Source organism: Excalfactoria chinensis, chromosome 1, assembly GCF_039878825.1.
Source record: "Excalfactoria chinensis isolate bCotChi1 chromosome 1, bCotChi1.hap2, whole genome shotgun sequence".
In the NCBI taxonomy this organism is placed as follows: Eukaryota; Metazoa; Chordata; class Aves; order Galliformes; family Phasianidae; genus Excalfactoria; species Excalfactoria chinensis.
Window position 1 is genome coordinate 180,323,206 of NC_092825.1, and position 19,286 is coordinate 180,342,491.

A 19,286-nucleotide genomic window follows, 5' to 3' on the forward strand; every position below is an offset into this window, starting at 1 on the left:
CTGCCCAGCAGGCAAGAAAAATTTCACTTCCCAATGTCTCAGGCTCCAAGAGGGTGAGGTAGACTTGCAATGAGCTCACCTATTTAATCACTCTGCTAAATATTAAACTTGGACAGGGATTTGCTTTTCTGCCAGTCCTTCCTCACGCAAAGCCACTGCCAGCATGTTGTCAAAAGCAAAGTAATAGCATTGGACAGATATGGACAAAAAGGGAATGGAAGAGACAAACTTGTTTTTCTGTATAGAGCAGAGGGAGCACAGTGGCTGCTCCTGGGACTCCGATAAGTTGCAATTCAGGAGCACCTTTTTGTTATTAGATGGGGTCTGTTGTTTTTTTCCCCAGCTCAGAGTGGTCCTGAAGAGGAAGATGAAGAGTTCCTCAACCATCAGACCAAGAGGGCTGATCAGCCACAGCTGGACCCTCTCTGACATATTTCTTACCCCTCTTCCTACAAGCATTGGTCAATGGGGTCTCCTGTGCTCCATCTGCTCTTCTGCTCGGAGCAACCATTGGCCTGGAAAACATTCTCCAGTTTCTGACCTCAATCTCCCTTGTTTTGTTACCTTTTGTTATACCCTCATTAGACAAACAATTAATTATAATCCCTTTCAGAGTAATCAAGTTTAGGATGGCATGTTCCTACTTTGTTTCCTCTGGTGTAAAGCAGCTTATTTCTTTTGGCTTTGCCTCTCCAGTCGTGTTTTCTAAGCTTGTTTTCCTTAACATATCATTTGAGTTACTTCATCACTGTAAAGAATGGTGCCCTGAGCTGTGCTCCATCAGAGGCTCACTGCTGTGTACTGCAGAATGGTCAACTGCTAGGTGGTCAGCTGCTCAACCACCGTTTGCTCTGCATCCCCACATAATGTGTTTTCTTGGGGGTAGGACTTGACTTGAAAAAAGTCCAATGTTTACCAATGATTGCTTTTGCTTAATTTTTCTCCTATTTTCCCTTGACTATTTAAATACAGTTTGCCTGAAGGTCCACCTTTCCAGAAGGTCCAACAATTAATTCTCCATAGGGAAGCCAGTGGAGCTTCCCTCTGTTCTTCAACCTACCACAGCCTCCCTCCAGAAGCCCCTTGCCAGCCCTGTGCCCTGAGCTCAGCTCAGTGTGGCATGTTTCCTCCATCTATTCAGGATGCCTCTAAGCACTGCTTTCTGCTTCTTCTTTTCATTGAAAAATACACTGTAATACCTGTGTGCATGTGGCTTATTTCCTCTGGGTCCTAGCAGGCAGGTGCCCACATCATAGCAACCTTCCCAGATGGTGCTTGTGTTTGACTCTCTCATTGGAAAAGCCAAGGACATTGGTAGGGGTGAAAAATGGAACTGCTTTTTTGCACATTTAAATCAGTCCTTCCAGATGGTCCTAGGAACAGTAAATGGTAAATCCAGGGGTCTCAGCAGTGCCCAGGGCCCTACACCATGGTCGCAAAGGACAGCTCTTTAGCTGATGTGGCCAAACTGCTACCTTAACATTATCTTTTACAATAAGATAGCGCACAAAACTAGGGCACCACCAGACAAAGCAGATGGCGTTCTTCAGAAACTCCTTGTTCTGCTAGACAGGATGCACAGAGTGGAGCTTTTCTATAAATCACAGCACGGCGAATGGGAAATAAAGTTTTCTGACAGAAACAAGAAGCGTAGTGCAGGTGATAAATATCAGATATTGCTAAAAAAAGAGACGGCTACTTGTTTAGTCATTTTCTGTTCTGTGCTTCATTTTTCTCCAGCTAAAAGCTGTGATTTTCTTTTCAGGAAGCCAATAAAGTTAAGGTAGTCCTGACAGACAGCAGGTTTTTGTTTAGGTGAAGACTTCAAGACTTGGTCTATGCTTTGTAGGATGATTCCTGCATCCCACCCCTCTGCTGTGATGCTGACTTCCCTCCGTCTTCCCTTTCAGGTACGACAGCTTCGGCCGCCTGACCAACGTCACCTTCCCCACTGGCCAAGTGAGCAGCTTCCGCAGCGACACTGACAGCTCCGTGCATGTCCAGGTGGAAACCTCCAGCAAGGATGATGTTACAATAACAACCAATTTGTCAGCATCTGGAGCCTTCTACACCCTGCTCCAAGGTGAGTCAGGCCTTCTGCTCTCGCAGCTGAGCTGCAAACAATGGATTATTCATCAAGAAACAGTCATCGTCTTGGTAATCCTAGCACCAAAAGTCACCCACATCCTCAGCATCCCAGAGCTCCCCCCATGTTGGCCCAGACATGCATTCACACCTACTCAGCCACAATCCCTAGCTCCAGAACTACCCAGCAGCTGTTTTCTGCTTCATTCTCAGCCAGTCCCCTTGCCATGCAGTAATGTCCTTCACCATCATTACCATTATTGTTATAACAAAAAGGGTTGCATAAATTTGGCCATGCTTCCATCTGACTCTTTCACTTCATTCTCTTAATGGCTTCCAATGTAACATTCGCCCTTCTGGAAAAGACATCAAGATGATTACCAGGTCTCTCAGATTCTTTGTTCACTGGCTGTTCAAACAGTCAGAAGGCAGTATCCAGAACAAAATGATCACCTCTGTTCCCAGAAGGCTCATGAGCTCATGTGTTTGAGCTCAAGGGCTGGTACGGAGAGACATGGAGGAGAAAGGAGATGTGAGCAGTGGGGGTGGGACTGATTTGTTACTGTCAGAAATGAGCACAGTTCTGACAGTGGTGGGAAGTAGAGAACTGATGAGGTGGAGGTGATGAAGTGGGAAAGGAAAGAGGAAGGAGCGATGTAGCACCACGCTGACATTCTGGTAAGGGCAGAAGATGTCATGCGTAAGCCATGCCAACCTGGATCTCCAGGTTCTGAAGGCTGAAGCCTCCTTACCGTCCCTCACTCCTGTTCCCTGGGAACTGGAGTAAGAGAAGGTATTGGCAAACCCACTGCTTTCCTCACTCCTTAGTTCTCATTCTATGACCAGTGGCAACAGGGTGTCAAACATCATTTCCCCTTGTGAAGAACAAAGTGCTCCAAGTAAGACCAGCATGTTCCAGAGTCACACTTGTTCCCAAATCTTTGAGTCACACATTTCCCTCCCCTCCATACAATAAAGGAGCAAGCTTTTCTAAAAGAAAGTGCCTGTAAAGCCTGAACACTTTCTTTCCTGCCTCCGCAGAGGGCAGCTGAGAGGGTGCCAGCTCCTTCTAGCTGTATTCAGTATTCCTGTAGGGCAGCACAATGTCTTTCTTTTTCTTTACTCCATTCTACAAAGCAGGTCCAACCCTACCCCATTCCATCCCCTTGCATTAAGACCTCTGGCAACTGCTCAGACATGAGGTTGGCTTCACCTCAAGTGCCTAATTAAGCAATAGAGCCCACTGTCGGGGGGCCCTTTAGTGAGATAATTGACTGCAATGTGATTTATCCATGCAGAGCTGAAGGCACAGTTACATAATGGTGCCACGGTCAATTATCTCATTGTACTGCCCTCCAGCACAGGGCCACTGTTGCCATTAGGACATACAGTATTACAAACAGCTTAATCATCTTGAGAAGTATAAAATTACCAAATTATTTGGGTCTGAAGAAAAGTACTCATCTCAAACATAAGATCTGGATAATGTCACAGCAGAGGTGGCCTGTGACCTCCGGTGGGTGGCCTTCCCACAACTGTTAGGGTTTGTGAATTCCCAAAATGAGGCACTTGTTGTTGGCATCAATGTAAAAACTGCAACAAGGGCCACTCAAGTTGTTCAGGGATGTACTGAGCACGGCTGAAATGTAATTTGCCATCCAAGTGTCTCTCCAGTGCATGGAGCTGGAGCTGCTGTCAAGGTCTTTGATCATCTTGCCTGCTCTTTTACTCTTCAGAGAAAATGCACACTGCAGATTCCCTTTGCATGAGAGGTGCTTGTGCACTTTCCTTCTGGGCTCACAACTCTGGCCAGCTCTCACAAATCCTTTGCAAACCTTTCAAGAAGCCTGGATTTCTGTGTAAGCAATCTCTGGCTGCAGTCAGTGTGAAATGGAGACATTTTACGGCTCCACACAGAAACCAGAAACAGATCTCATGAAGGTATTTAAATGCCTAATTCCTGTTTTCTTGGTAAGCGTTAGAGCTCAGGTGCACAGAAGTCCTTAGCTGTAGTTCTCCTCACAACTGTAGGCTCTTAACCATAGACCCCATCAACTTCTGGGATCCTATGTCCCATACTAAGAATTTCCCAGCCCTTAAACCCCAAGGTCAGAATGAAGCACTGTGCAAAGCTTTCAGCACCCTCCTGTCTTATTCAACGTAGATATCAGGGTCAGAAAAGACATCTGCACACCCGTACTCTTAACTACTGAGTTAGGACTTAGAGATGATCAGGATATGCCTGATGTTCCTGATTAGAAAGACATGTCAGCTCAAGGTGACCTCTAAGACTTGAAGCAAGAACTCTGAGCCATTCATTAGCTGTGGGACAGAACTGGCACTTATGCAGGCTTGGGCAGGACACCAAAAAGGTGCCTTCATAGAATCATAGCATCACTTGAGTTGGAAAGGACCTTTAAAGACCATCTGGTCCAACTCCAGCGTCTCCAAGGATGGGGCATCTATCACCTCCCTGGACGGACAGTTCCAGTGCTTCACCACTCTTATTATAAATATATTTTCCTTATGTCCAGAAACTTTTTATGTACATCCAGGAGAAGACATTTCCACAAAGTTATGGGATCTTATAGGAGGAATGGAGGAGCCTGTATAGCTTACAGACTCCTTGGCACTTCTGTGGGATTTTATCCTCTGAACTACTGACAAAGGGAGCAGTTTTTCAAGGGCAAAATAGAGCACAAAAACCAGAACCAAATCAGCCTAAAGCACAGTATCCAAAGGCACCTCAATTTCATGTAGCCCATGAGCCTTCAACAGCCAAGGAGAGTCTTATCTTAGAGAAACCTTGATAGTGGAAGATTTGTGTTGTGATAGGACAAGGGGAAATGGCTTCAAACTGAAAGAGCAGAGATTTAGATTGGATATAAAGAAGAAGCTGTTTACAATAACAGTGATGAGGCACTGGAACAGGTTGCCTAGAGACTTGGTAGATGCCCCATCCATGGAGAAATTCAAGATCAGACTGGATGGGGCTCTGAGCACCTGATGGAGCCACGAGTATCTCTGTTCACTGCAGGGGGGTTGGACCAGAGGGCCTTTAAAGGTTATTTCCAACTCAAACAATTCTCTGATTCTGTGATTTCACAGAGTAACATTCTGAGGATAATCCACCATAATCAATGGTTGTGTGACACAAAGGGAACATCACATGTCCAGTGAATAACAGAGCGCTTCCCTTGCTTCCTGGTGATGAAAGTGGGAGACATGCATAAGATGTGCAAAGATATCTCACCAGTTTGTTTTGAAGTGTATCTCCTACCGTGTCTTTCACACCAGGCATCTAAGAACTAAAGAGCCAAAGCCAGTTATAAATTCTCTCCGGAAAATGAAGGGCTTGATCCCTTTGGATCTATGTCAAAAGACCATCACAATGGTATAGCCATAGTGCTTGGATCTACACTGTGAATCACTGCTGTACATTTATAGTGGCCAAACCCAGTGCCACAGCAGTTTCACACCATCATGAGGTTAACTGTGTACAGTACGCTGAGTTGTGGCCCTGCTGAGATGAGTGTGGCACAGCTCCAGCTGGCTGCAGTGAGGGCAGGATCAGACTCACAGTAACAGAGACCAACTGGTGTCAGGTTTCCTTTCCTAATTATACCAAACTGTGCTTTTTTGCTGATCTATTTCAGCCAGACGGGAGATGGTAATTTTGCTGTGACCTCGTTTCCTGCTGAGCTATGGCAGAGCAGCTAGTGAACAAAACCTGACTTGCCTCTGAACGGAAAAACAATTGACATGAATTTTTAAGGGGTATTTTTATTCACAATTAGGTATTTATGGCAGCCTGGGAGATAGAAATGGTAATACTTTCCAGCATTTGAGGAGCTTTAGATAAGTCACTCTTTGTATAATGTGCTTTTAAAGCTATTTTGCACTGAGCGAGCCTCATGCTTTCTTACCCTTCATGAGCTGCTCTGTGCAGAAAGAAATGCCAGCTGGAGTTCCAAAGGACAAGGTTTCAGCCTGCTGGTTCCTGAAAGATGTGCACAGGATATCATTCTCTTCCACTTCTGATCTCCCAAATCCTGGCCACAAAATCTGCTGGTCTTTTCAGGAGCTAGCCGAGACCAGATGAATGGGAGCTTAGCGCTTCTGCTTTCTCTCCAAACATGGGGTCTTTGGTTGCCTCCTGAAAGCATTCGCAAATGAAAGCGTTCGGCTGTTGCTGGGGGAGCTGGTTAGCATTAACCTGCTGTGCAATTTCCTGTCACTTGTGAGATAGTGCGTCAGCTGAGAAAAGTAGGTGGCCCCACTTTTTCATATATTGCAGTGAAAAATGGGATCTTTGGGATCCAAAAACATGGAAAGTTTCCAGTGGGACTGCGGTTTAAAACAAACATCTCACCACCCAGAGTTTTAGCAATGGTCTTTAAGCTAGCCAAGGTGTAGAGGTTTGAACCTTCATTCCTTGCTGGGGTATAGCAGTGAAACAATCAATTTGTGAAGAGAGGTGAATCATGGAATAGAAACATAGAATCGTTAAGGTTGGAAATGACCGCTAAGAACCCCAAGTACAATCGTCAACCCATCCCCACCAAGGCCAGTAAACCACGTCCCTCAGTTTCACAGCTACCTTTTTCTTGACCACCTCCAGGGATGGTGACTCCACCACCTCCCTGGCCAGCCCATACCTCTCCTTCTGTGAAGAGATTTTTTCTTGGACACAATTCAGGGCCTCAGTCTCTTTCTGATAAGTGGGGGGCCCAAAATTGAACGCAGTACTTGAAGCGCAACCTCGACAAGGCTGAGTACAGAGAGATGATCACCACCCCAGTGAGTGACAGTGCATTTCCTTACAACCAGCAGCAATGCTAGAGAAGCCTGGAAGAGGAAGAAAATGAAAGACAGGGGTTGTATAGCTGTGCAGCCATTCTAAAAGATCTTTTTTTCTGTCTTCAGACCAAGTCCGAAACAGCTACTACATTGGTGCTGACGGCTCTCTCAGACTGATGCTGGCCAATGGCATGGAGGTGGCCCTGCAGACTGAGCCACATCTGCTGGCTGGCACCGTCAACCCCACCGTGGGCAAGAGGAATGTCACCCTGCCCATCGACAACGGCCTCAACCTCGTGGAGTGGAGGCAGAGGAAGGAGCAAGCAAGGGGGCAGGTCACTGTCTTTGGACGTCGCCTGAGGGTAAGTGTGAGGAGTTTTGGGCTCCATTTCCCATCTCATCAGTCTCCAGCCACATGACAAAAAGGGACAGGGCTGATTTCTGGTGTCTGCAATGGGGATGTGGCTGCAGGACAGAGGAGTAGCTGTTCATCCTCAGTGATGCAGTCTTTATGTCCTGAATGCATCCTTATGTCTCCTTATGTGCTGACATTCTCTTTACCATCACAGACAGTACTTGTGGTTTCCCTGTGAGTCCTCTGCATCACTGAAAATGCATCACCTCCTATCAGACACTAAAGATCCAAACATCATGTCAGGCTGCTCAAGTGTGCAAGAGACAATCATAGCCATTAAAAGTATGTCACCAGTTGGAACAATTATTTTCATGGGATCATAGAACGATTTGCATTAGAAGAGACCTTAAATTTCCCCCCATTCCAACTTCTGATATGGACAGGGACACCCCCCACCAGCTCAGGCTGCCCAGGGCCCTATCTAGCCTGGCCTTGAGCTCCTTCAGGGATGGGGCATCCACAGCTCTCTGGACAGCAGTGCTGGGGCCTCACCATCTGATGAGCAAAGAATTTCCTCCTAACATCTAATTTAAATCTCCCCTTTTTTAGTTTAAAGCCATTCCTCCTTGTCCTACCACTAAGAGACCATGTAAAAAGTCGATCTTCCTCTTGATTATATGCTCCCTTTAGGTACTGGAACGCTTTTCAACCTGTACTGCAGGCAGTAACATAGAACTCAGCACTGAAAGCTTTGTAAGCAATATTGTTCACCGTGCTGCCTCAGAAAAATCTCGAGATTCCTGAAACTTGCTCATCTGTTGAAACTGCCGAAGAGCTGGGCTTGTGTTTTAATTGCTGTTGTTCCCTGAAATGTTATCAATAACTGCAGCCCAGTGGTGCTCTCAGCCATAGAATCATAAAATCATTAAGGCTGGAAAAGACCTTCAAGATCCCCAAGTCCATCCTCAACCCATCCCCACCATGCCCACTGATCGTGTCCCTCAGTGCCACATCTCTGCAGTTCTGGAACACCTCCATGGTTGGTGACCACCGCCTTCCTGGGCAGCCCATTCCAAGTCATGGTCTTATTCCTGGGGAGCTGCTCTGTACCTGGTAAATTCAGGTTTAGCACTGTGCAGTGCTCCTGCTGCCAAAGGACTGCAGCTGTTTATTCACACTCAAGCTTTGCAGTAAATATTCATGTTCTGCATTCAGAATATGCATTTCCCAGTCCTTGCTCTGCACCTCACCCCATTCCCTGCTGCGTGACCCCTGCCACCTCGGTGTGATTTTTCACTCACACTTGTCAAGTACCGCACTTTGCCCTCCCCAGCCTGGGCTCTGCTCTTTTCCTTTAGCATCTACAGCCTCCCACACTCACTCCTTTTTGTTATCAGGAGAATAGCTGCGCATAAAAGAGTGAAAGCTGACACTGCTTCGTCACTAGTATCTACTGTATGTCTGCAGTTCACTTGGCATCAATCTTCTTGTCTGAGTTGGGATGAGATTTTTTGTTTTATACACACACACACACACACATATATAAGATTTTATTTTAATAACCACCACAATTACCAGACAAGTCTGTCTCTGGAAGGAGACTTCTCCAATCTGCAGCTGCGTCACAGCTATTTGGTGTTCAAAGCAAGTTTCCCTTCATTTCACAGCAGCTCAGCTGCCCGCGTCAGCTTCATCTTCCAAAATCTTCACTTCACATGCAAACACAGAATGTGTCTTTGTTTTATATTGCACTGCATTTGGAAAAGCACTTGCAGGATGAATTTTCAGGCCGCTTACTTGGGTCCTGATAAATCTGCCAGCATTTATTCACATTTTGAGCCTTGTGAGGGCTGTCCCTGCTCCTAGTGAAGCAGAAGAACACCTTACATCATGGAAGGACTCAGTTACTTCACTGTTCAGGGATTCAAAGCATCTGAGGATGAAGAGGAGTTTTAAGCAGCCTGTCTGTACCTGCATGGCAGCATCTGCACCCCTAAGCCATAAACCTACAAGGTGCTAATTGCTTCCCCAGGGACTGCCCAGCATTTAACATATTCCGTGTCATGTTCTCCTCTCCCCCTCGTGCCAGTAATTGCTGCTTTCTCTGGCAAGGGAGAAGCTTAGCAAAGTTCAGTTCAACATGTTTTTGTTCATCTGGGGAAACTTGAGCGTTTTGAGCTGTACGTGAATAAATCACCACGTTCCTTCACCCCACTGCTCTCATAAGACAGCAGCAAAGCCATGGTGCTCCGTGGTGAAAGAGCTCACCCAGCAAGGCTACAGCCCCACCTCTCCCCAGGAGGTCTCTGAGATGGGGAGGGCAGCACTTGGCCCCTGCAAATTCACAGGATCATGCAATATCCCAAGTTGGAAAGGACCCACAAGGATCATTGAGTCCAACTCCTGGCTCCACACACGACCACCCAAAAATCAGACCATGTGTCTGGGAGCATTGACCAGACACTCCTTGAGCTCCAGCAGCTCGGCGCTTTGCCCGCTTCCCCAGGGAACCTGTTCAGTGCCCACAGTGAAGAACCTTTTCCTGATATCCAACCTGAAAGGTGAAGTTCCCCTGCAACCCAGCGTCATCCCAGCTGCCATCCCACATATTCACGCTTCATGAGTTGTGGCCCTTCCTGTCATGTTTGCAGGGGATGGATGGCATGTTGCCATGAGCTCAAACAACTCCTGGCACAAAGAGGCCAGTTTCTCAGCTGCCTCCTCAAGTACCCAAGGAAATAATATAGTGCAGATGTTTTTTGTGGCAAGAATAAGGCACAAGGCAGGGACTCCTTCATGGATGAAGTGAACAGCCCCAGTGCCTCTTCCCCACTCTGCAGTGCTGACGTTGCTGCAATTGGCCAGGCAGCAGTTTCAGGTTGGATTATTGGGAAAAAAATTCTTCTAGGAAGGAATGGTAATGCACCTGCATTGGCTGCCCAGGGAAGTGGTGAAGGTCACTGGTAATGATCATGAAAAGGGTAGACATGGCACTGAGGGACATGGTTCCCATCATGGAACACACTGTTCCTGGTGTGTTCGTTAATGAGGACAGTCCTGCATCATCCCCAGAACTTCTACAAGGAGCTGAGGCTCGGATATGGTCAACCCAATAACTTTATAGCAGTTCTCTGAGGAAACTGCTTTGTATGCAACCATTTATCACATGAATGTTGTTGGATCCTGGAGTTCTCATGGCTGAAGTAGTGTTTGCCACTCTTCTGCTGAAGGTTATCACTGCCTTTTTATGAGAAATCTTCCCTTGTTGTGCTCTTCTGCACCCAGGGAGATCAATGCATGCTGTTTAATTATAATTTAAGCTGAAGGAGCTTCATAGGAAACATTGGGGAGACCAGAGATGTTGTTACGTTTGTGTTCCTGCTTTCCCAGAGCAAACTAAGGGATCAAATGAAAGTGCTGTGGAATGTAAGTTTGGGGATACCCACTACAGAGGAAGGTCAAGTACACTATGGGTTAATATTTACTCTCCCTCAGTCCTGTGCTGACTGCAGGCTTTGTCAAATACTCTGAAGGGGCAAAAGCTTTTTGCAGAAGCTTTTAAGAGCTCATGCCAGGATGAGGACTCTGGGCTATAGGATGGCACCTTATTTAGCTGCTCACCATAAAACACAGTCATTGAACTGAAGCCTGCAGCCCTGTCAGAGCTCCTGCAGGAAATTCATTTCTCTTCAAGGCATGCCCTTGAACAAGGATGAAAAGATTTAGGCCCTGTTCAGAGGCTATCTGGCAGTGTTAGGTTCACTTCACCCATCACCCTGAGGGGTGGCTGTTGGCACTGCAATGGAAAAGTTGTGTTGAGAGAGCAGGAGAAAATAAATCATTAAAAAAGAAAAAAAGGAGACTGGTTCCAACTAGCCCTGCAGGAATCCCTTTCCAGAGGGTAGGGAGCGTGAGACAACTTACAGCACCAGTAATGGGATACAGAGGTTTGAGCTGACTTTAAAATCTACCCTGGGACCCGTTATCATTGAATCATAGGATATCCTGAGCTGGAAGGTACTCACAAGGATCATTGAGTCCAACTCTTGGCTCTACACGGGACCACTGTTATTTGGTCCTTCCAGTCAGTGCATGGCACTGCTGCTGGCAGAAGGATCAGGGAGGCCACTTCCAGCCCAGATCGCTGCCCAGCCCTGCAAGAGCTCTTTCCATCTCCCTTGGCAGAGACCAGGAGCAGAAGGAGCTGCAGATGCTGGGCTGGAGTTGTTCTGTGAATAGGTGGAAGGCAGAGATGTTATTCCTTACTGCTTTTCTTCTCTTTTCCTTTTTTTTTCTTTCTTTCTTCTTCTTCTTTTTTTTTTTTTTTAATTTTTGCAAGCAATTGCCATTTCTGTTTATGTATCTACAGCAGCAAGCCCCTACGAGATAGCAAATTGCTCCGTTGCTTACACATGTGCATCTGTACTTAGAGTTTGATATCTTCTTAATTATTTCCCAGCTTGCCTCTTACAAAGGGCTTTTGGCTGATTTCCTTTCTCCCGCTGCCATTTGCATTCTGTTTTAAAACACTGCAGCACATTTAATTGGAGCGTTATCTACCTTTCCACATTCCCTCTTTCCTCAAGGCCTACCACTGTTCTATCGCTGTTATTCATTAAGTGAAAATAATTTTACATCATGTTTACTGTAACGTTACAGCACAGATTCTTTCTGCCTCAGTTGGCCTCATCCATGGTTTTGCATCTTCCATCCATGGTTTTGCCTCTTCCATCCTCTACTCCTGAGACTCCTTTTGACAACTGACTTTGCAATCATAGAATCATAGAATTGCCCAGGTTGGAAAAGACCTTGAAGATCATCAGTTCCGACCGCAGCCTAACCAGTACCCTAACTCTAAAAACCCTCCACTAAATCATATCCCTGAGTACCACATCCAAACAGCTCTTATGTGCCCATTCCTCAGGTTTCAGCACTGAAAGCACGGCAGCACTCCTGCCTTTCCCTCTCCCCTTCCTCCAGGTCTCACATGGAATTCAGAACACCACTTCTCCATTGGTTCTACCACATCCTTTCTGTTCCTGCTGAGCTCTCTGCTACTCCCACATCCCTCAAAATATAGTGGGAATTCAATATACACCCTAAAGTAATAGCCAGGATCAAAGCTTCACCAAGGTTGAGGGCTGTGCTGGGGTCAGGAGTGTTTCTTTTACCCAGAGCAGGATAAGGCTATTTTCACTTGCAGCCTGAACACCCTGAAGCGACCTAAAAACTCCGATTTATTGGCAACAGCTGAAGGAAACAGAAAAAAAAAAAGTAAAAGGAACTGAAAAAATGTGGCTGTTGGAATTTGCAATTCACCCAAGAAAATTCTGCTTTCAGAAAAAAAAAAAAAGGTTCACCAGCTGAAAAAGGTTGAGAAGTGGTGGGATGGAGAAGCAGCTGTCTTTGCTGGCAAGCTCATACTGGGGATGCAGGGTTTTCATCCTTGTGCAGTATTCTACTGCTGCGATGTGGTTTCATAAGTCTTGCACATGCAGCTAAACATGAGTGGTATTATCAGGTCCTTTTTGTAATGCTGTGCACTACAATCCCTGAATCAAAATGTATTCCTTCTCCTGCCTTTGAAGTAGATACCTTTGATCTTTGGAAATGCAGAGGCAGTGGAGGTAACAGAAGTGTAATTATGCAACACAGAATAACCCCAGGACAATGAAACTAAAACTCCAGCTATTGCTGCTCTATGTAACATCTGCTGTGCTCAAAGCCTCCACATTTCTTCTCAGGTGGAAAGCTTCACCTCCAGTGCATGCCGTGAAGTCAGAAAAAAGCTCAACTTTCAACCACAGTGACACAACATTCATTTTTTCTGTTATTATTTTTTTATGTCCATGAAGGCAAAATTTGTATAATCCCAGATTGTTGTACTAAGGGCATGGTTTAGTGGGGAATTAGTGGTGATAAGTGGATGGTTGAATGGATAATCTTGGAGGTCTTTTCCAACCTCAGTGATTCTGTGATTCCATGATTCTGTTATTTAATTAGCAAAGTATTTTGCAAATATTCCTTGCAACAGTTTATCATTACATCTCCTATAGGTCTAAACCACATCTGCTGCATCAGTCCTAAGTCTAGGTTTGGGATATGGGCAATATTCCTTCAGCATGGTGATGTTTCCAAGGTTTTTCTGCTTCTGTCCTCACTAGAGTCAAGAATTGTTACACCAACACTTGGCCTTGAAAATTCTATCCAGAGGCAATGGACGCCTGGATAGTCTACAGTGTGATCTAAAGAGATGTTTGATGAAAGAGTAGTCTGTATAACTGAATTTGCAGCTTCCTAATTCTCTGTCTCCTTCCTGTAGGTTCACAATAGAAACCTGCTGTCCCTCGACTTTGATCGTGTGACGAGAACAGAGAAAATCTATGATGACCACCGCAAGTTCACTCTCCGCATCCTCTATGACCAGGCAGGGAGGCCCAGCCTCTGGTCACCCAGCAGCAGACTCAACGGAGTCAATGTGACCTATTCCCCTGGAGGACACATTGCAGGCATTCAGAGGGGCACAATGTCAGAAAGGATGGAGTACGATCAGTCTGGCAGAATTACATCCAGGATCTTTGCTGACGGCAAGTCATGGAGCTACACTTACCTGGAGAAGGTGAGGGTCTTCTTACCGCTCACTGGTGGTGCATTTGGTGGAAATGAGCTTCAGTCCTTTGATTTCAGCTGTGCCGCTTCACATCAGCTAAGTCCTGGGCCTTATGGTACAATACTCCTCTGCATATTCTGCCTACACAAAGATACACATTGGAACTTCAGTGCCAAACTACCAAAGATCAGTTGAAAATAGTGTGAAAAAATACCCCAGAGGGCAGTATTCTTTCCCAGTCACACTGAGAGCACGTCTTAATCCAGTAAATCCTGTAGAGCTTTGGCATTTAATTTTTAGGCAGAGCATTCTTTTTCTGAGCTAACTGTAACATGAAATACCTTCAGGTGAAGTCAGAGGAGTAAACAGTAGGGACTTCCAGTAGGATTTTCCATGTGAAAACAACTCACACAGTCTGACATTCTCACTTCTTTGAGTAGCCCATTCCTGCTTCATAAAAATTACATGTTATAAACAAGTGTCGGGCGCAAATTCAACCAGGCCGTTGTAAACACTTTGCAGGGTATAGTCTGCACTTGTAGATTGGCACGGGACTTAATTTCTTTTGGTGTGATCACTCACTGTTACACTATTCAGTGTCCCATGGATCCACATACTGTGTAGCTGGGGCTGATATTTTTATCTTTGAGTTTTGTATAGAGCTAATCTCTACATCAGTTTAGGAAACTATGGTAACGTTGTTTTTAAAAAGCAGAAGGTGTTGATTTGCACCTTGCATTATGCAATACATACAGATTGGTGACATGAAAAATAAATAAATAAATAAGCTTAAAAAATAAGCATGGGAGCAGAAGTTGCTCCCAGAAGATCACAGAATCACAGAATCATAGAATGGCTGGGGTTGGATGGAACCCCAAGGATCATCAGGTTCCAACTCCCCTGTCGCAGATATGCAGACGTGCAAACACAGTGAGTTATTTGGCCATTGGAAGATGTCCGGAAGGTACTTCTTCAAGCATTACTTGAATCTCTCTACCAGTTTTATTTAGTTAGCTTGTAAAAGCTAACGATGTGGAGAATTTGAGTAGAGACAGCTACATGGTATTGATTTGAACAGATGAGCATTCTAAACTTAGACCTTCCTCACTGCAATAGCTGCTTCTGCCTCCAGTCCACTCCTGCTTGGGGTTATGTGATGGGCCATGCAGCTGCATGCTGTCACATACTGTTTCATCCTGTGGGTGCATGGATTTATCACACTTTCCCTATTCTCTGAATTGGAGAAATTTGCAGATTTGTTTGGAATTGAGATCGATTTTGCCTGAAAACCAGTATTATAATCTGTTCCTTTCTCCTTCCCACCCAGTCCATGGTGCTGCTCCTTCACAGCCAGAGACAGTACATCTTTGAGTTTGATAAGAATGACAGGTTGTCATCAGTGACCATGCCCAACGTCGCCCGGCAGACTTTAGAAACCATCCGTTCCATTGGTTACTACAGGAACATCTATCGACCCCCAGAAGGGAACGCCTCAGTTATTCAGGATTTCACAGAGGATGAGCAGCTCCTCCACACACTGTACTTGGGGACAGGGAGACGTGTCATCTACAAGTATGGAAAGTTGTCCAAGTTAGCTGAGATGCTCTACGACACCACAAAGATCAGTTTCACTTATGATGAAACTGCTGGCATGCTGAAGACAATAAACTTGCAGAATGAAGGGTTCACGTGTACCATCAGATACAGGCAGATAGGACCCCTCATTGATCGACAGATTTTCCGCTTCACTGAGGAAGGCATGGTGAATGCACGTTTTGACTATAATTATGACAACAGTTTTCGGGTGACCAGCATGCAAGCAGTCATCAATGAGACACCTTTACCCATCGATCTCTACAGGTATGATGATGTGTCAGGCAAAACTGAGCAATTTGGTAAATTTGGAGTGATTTACTACGACATCAACCAGATTATCACAACAGCGGTCATGACTCACACTAAACATTTTGATGCCTATGGCAGGATGAAGGAAGTCCAGTATGAGATATTCCGGTCACTCATGTACTGGATGACTGTGCAGTACGACAACATGGGGAGAGTTGTTAAGAAAGAGCTAAAGGTTGGACCTTATGCAAACACAACTAGGTACTCATACGAGTATGATGCTGATGGCCAGTTGCAGACAGTGTCTATCAATGACAAACCACTCTGGCGTTACAGCTACGACCTAAACGGGAACCTCCATTTGTTGAGTCCGGGGAATAGTGCCCGCCTTACTCCCCTCAGATATGACCTCAGGGATAGGATTACTAGACTGGGGGATGTGCAGTACAAAATGGATGAAGATGGCTTCCTGAAGCAAAGAGGCAATGACATTTTTGAGTACAACTCAGCTGGTCTGCTAATCAAAGCCTACAACAAAGCTAGTGGCTGGAGTGTGAAGTACCGCTACGACGGCCTAGGAAGGAGAGTCTCTAGCAAAACCAGCCATGGCCATCACTTGCAGTTCTTCTATGCAGACCTGACCAACCCAACCAAGGTCACCCATCTGTACAACCACTCAAGCTCAGAGATCACCTCCTTGTATTATGATCTCCAAGGTCACTTGTTTGCAATGGAGCTCAGCAGTGGCGATGAATTTTACATAGCCTGTGATAACATTGGCACTCCTCTGGCTGTCTTCAGTGGGACTGGCTTAATGATTAAGCAGATACTATATACAGCTTATGGGGAGATCTATATGGACACCAATCCCAACTTCCAGATCATCATCGGCTACCATGGAGGATTGTATGATCCCCTCACAAAGCTCATCCACATGGGACGGAGAGACTATGATGTGCTGGCAGGTCGATGGACAAGTCCAGACCATGATATGTGGAAGCACCTGAGTAGCAATAACATCATGCCTTTCAACCTGTATATGTTCAAAAACAATAATCCCATTAGCAACTCTCAGGATATCAAATGCTACATGACAGGTAAGACATTTGAATTAATTAACGTAATCACAAACTGTTCTCCAGCTTGCCATAGGTGAATAGGATTCTCTCTTGGTATCCCTGTTACCATGACGTTTTCCAGTGTTCAGCATAATGGACACAAGCTTTTCTTTGCCAGTTGACCCCTGTGTCAGAGAGTAGTTGAGGGCATGTTTAATTCATTAGCATAAACAGAGATTGCAATTCCCAAATCTGTTTCCTTTTCTCTTCCTTGGTGTTTAGTATCTTTACATTGCTTCCAGTTGCTTGTTCCCTCAGATATCCCAAGTTTAGCTTCCAATTAATATCCTGATAACCTTACTCTTTGTAGAGGGGCAGCTCTGTTTACACACTTTTGCCTAGAGAGTTATTTACAACTAAACAAATGGCATGCAGATTTGTTTTAGCAGAATGGCAACGGCGACTTAAACCTTTTTTTTTTTAATAGTCATCCATTTCAGAGCACACAGCAATAACCATGTAGTTCAAAGCTAATCTGCCCTGTGGAATTAACAGTTTCTGTTAAAAGTCAATAAAAAATGGGTGGTTTAGACTTTAAGGCCAAACCTTAGGGCTTGCCAACCCAACAGCTTGACATAACCTCTGAGCTGCTTCCCCATAGACTTCATAAAATGGCACAGATATGATCTGTAGGTATGATTTTTTATACAGAAAGTCATTCTTCAGGTTAAATGTCCATCCTATTATCATACTTTCTGCAACACTGCAGCAATGTTTTAGAAAACTATTTTGTTGGGACTATTTTTCCCATACATTCCCCACTGGAAAACAAAGTGACAGTCACAAATCAAATGTGCATAGCTCTAACGGAGATACAGTTAATTGTTAGATGATCCTTCTGTGTCTATCACAACTTTTTCCATATGCAACAAGAATATTTGCCTTTCCCTAAGTTACAATATTGGCTTGATAGCAAATATATATATATATTACAAAATAATAAACCTGTGTTGTTTTATTCACTTCTTTTTCCAGCCATTAGCATCCATGTTTTCAGGTTCTTCTGCAGTAACCATAAGGATTAGGTTGTTATTTTTTTTAATGAAATGCTGTTTTCTCCAGAGCTACGAAGATGATGCCACGAGGAAAGCAAAATCTGCCAAAAGATGCAGAGTAAAATGCTGTGTGTTGGCCTCACTGATAATTAAATATGGCATCATTAAATTTTGAAGTATTTTTTTTTCCTATCAAGGAAAAGCTCGTTTGTCAGAATGGAGTTTGTTGACGAGAGAGGGTTGAGCTTGAGAGATTTCTCAGCAGAAATGTTTCTCACAGCTCCTGAAGTTGTCTAAATGACAAATTCCAAAATAATCTGAAAGAAAAAACCCGTTTTGATTCTCAGCCTTCCCAAACCTACTTGGCATAGAAAACTAGAACAGAAAAAAAAAGGAGTCGGAATCCAGATGCAAGGTCTCAATATGAAATTCTCGTCTTGAACGACTCTCGTATTCGAACAGTCACTTCATGACATATTTTATTATTTTCCTGCTCTAGTTCAGACAGGGCAGCATTTCAGATGCTCTCTTGGAACAGGCAGCTTCCCACCCAGCTCTGATGATAACAGCAAGACGCTCAAATCCAATGTGTTAATACTCCATAAACACCGAATAATTTTTTCCATTGTCTTAAAAGTTCTTTTTTTTAGTCTTTAACATATTTGGAGCCCAAATGCGTGTTTTAATTTTCTCCTTCCCCATGAGCATGGAACAAACGGGTCAAGATTTGAGATGAGCGCGGTGGTGCTTGGCTGCTATCTGCCATTTCTCTTACGGTTGGCCTGGATGATCTCATTGATCTTTCCAATATGAATGATTCTTTCTGCTGAAGCTCTCAGGTTCCCAAAGGACAGGAGCAGCTATGGCAGCATCCTTGTCCTCATAGCCACACCTGAGAGGGGCACAGGGAGCCACTCTCTGTTCCACTGTTCATAGGGAAGCTCAGCACAGCCGAACACCACATGCTTTGCTCTCCAAATGTGAGGTTTCTGAGCCCGTGGGTAGAAATGAGAGACATGTGTAGGGGAGAGCAGGAGAAGCAGGTATTTACTTTTTGAGAGGCCCATTGTTAAACATGAGTATTTTAGTGATTGTACACTTCATGGCACAGAGCTTTACTGCCAGTTTCAGCAATCCTGATGGATTGAACTGACATTTCCATTACTTGTGTCTGCATTAAGCACTCTTTTTCTTTGCCCTCAAATGAATTTACTGTGAAATGTGTTGGCAGGGTTACTGTAGCTGAAAAATACTATGCGATGTGAAATGTACTTTTCTGTCAAAAAAGTTGTCACTGCTTCTTGGCAAATTAATGTTTTCCCCCTTGTTTTCTCAGCTCCACACCTTCCTGCTATGGTGGGTTTTTTGTTTGGGTTTTTTTGTTGTTGTTGTTGTTCTGGGCATTCCAACACCTCTTCCCGAAAAGAACAAACTCCTGTTTGCAAATGTTTTGAAACTCAGCTTTCTGAGAAGCATCA

At 44.8% G+C, this 19,286-nt stretch overlaps 1 protein-coding gene across 12 annotated transcripts in view; it reads left to right on the top strand.

The window, feature by feature from the left end:
- TENM4 (teneurin transmembrane protein 4) overlaps positions 1-19,286 on the top strand; it is a 598,985-nt gene that overhangs the window by 564,334 nt on the left and 15,365 nt on the right. For all 12 annotated transcript variants that reach the window (XM_072326955.1, XM_072326954.1, XM_072326960.1 and 9 more), the window contains 4 exons: positions 1,911-2,083; positions 7,012-7,247; positions 13,563-13,859; positions 15,178-16,792. In XM_072326955.1, coding sequence (XP_072183056.1) covers positions 1,911-2,083; positions 7,012-7,247; positions 13,563-13,859; positions 15,178-16,792 — 2,321 coding nt within the window. The remainder of the gene's footprint in view (positions 1-1,910; positions 2,084-7,011; positions 7,248-13,562; positions 13,860-15,177; positions 16,793-19,286) is intronic.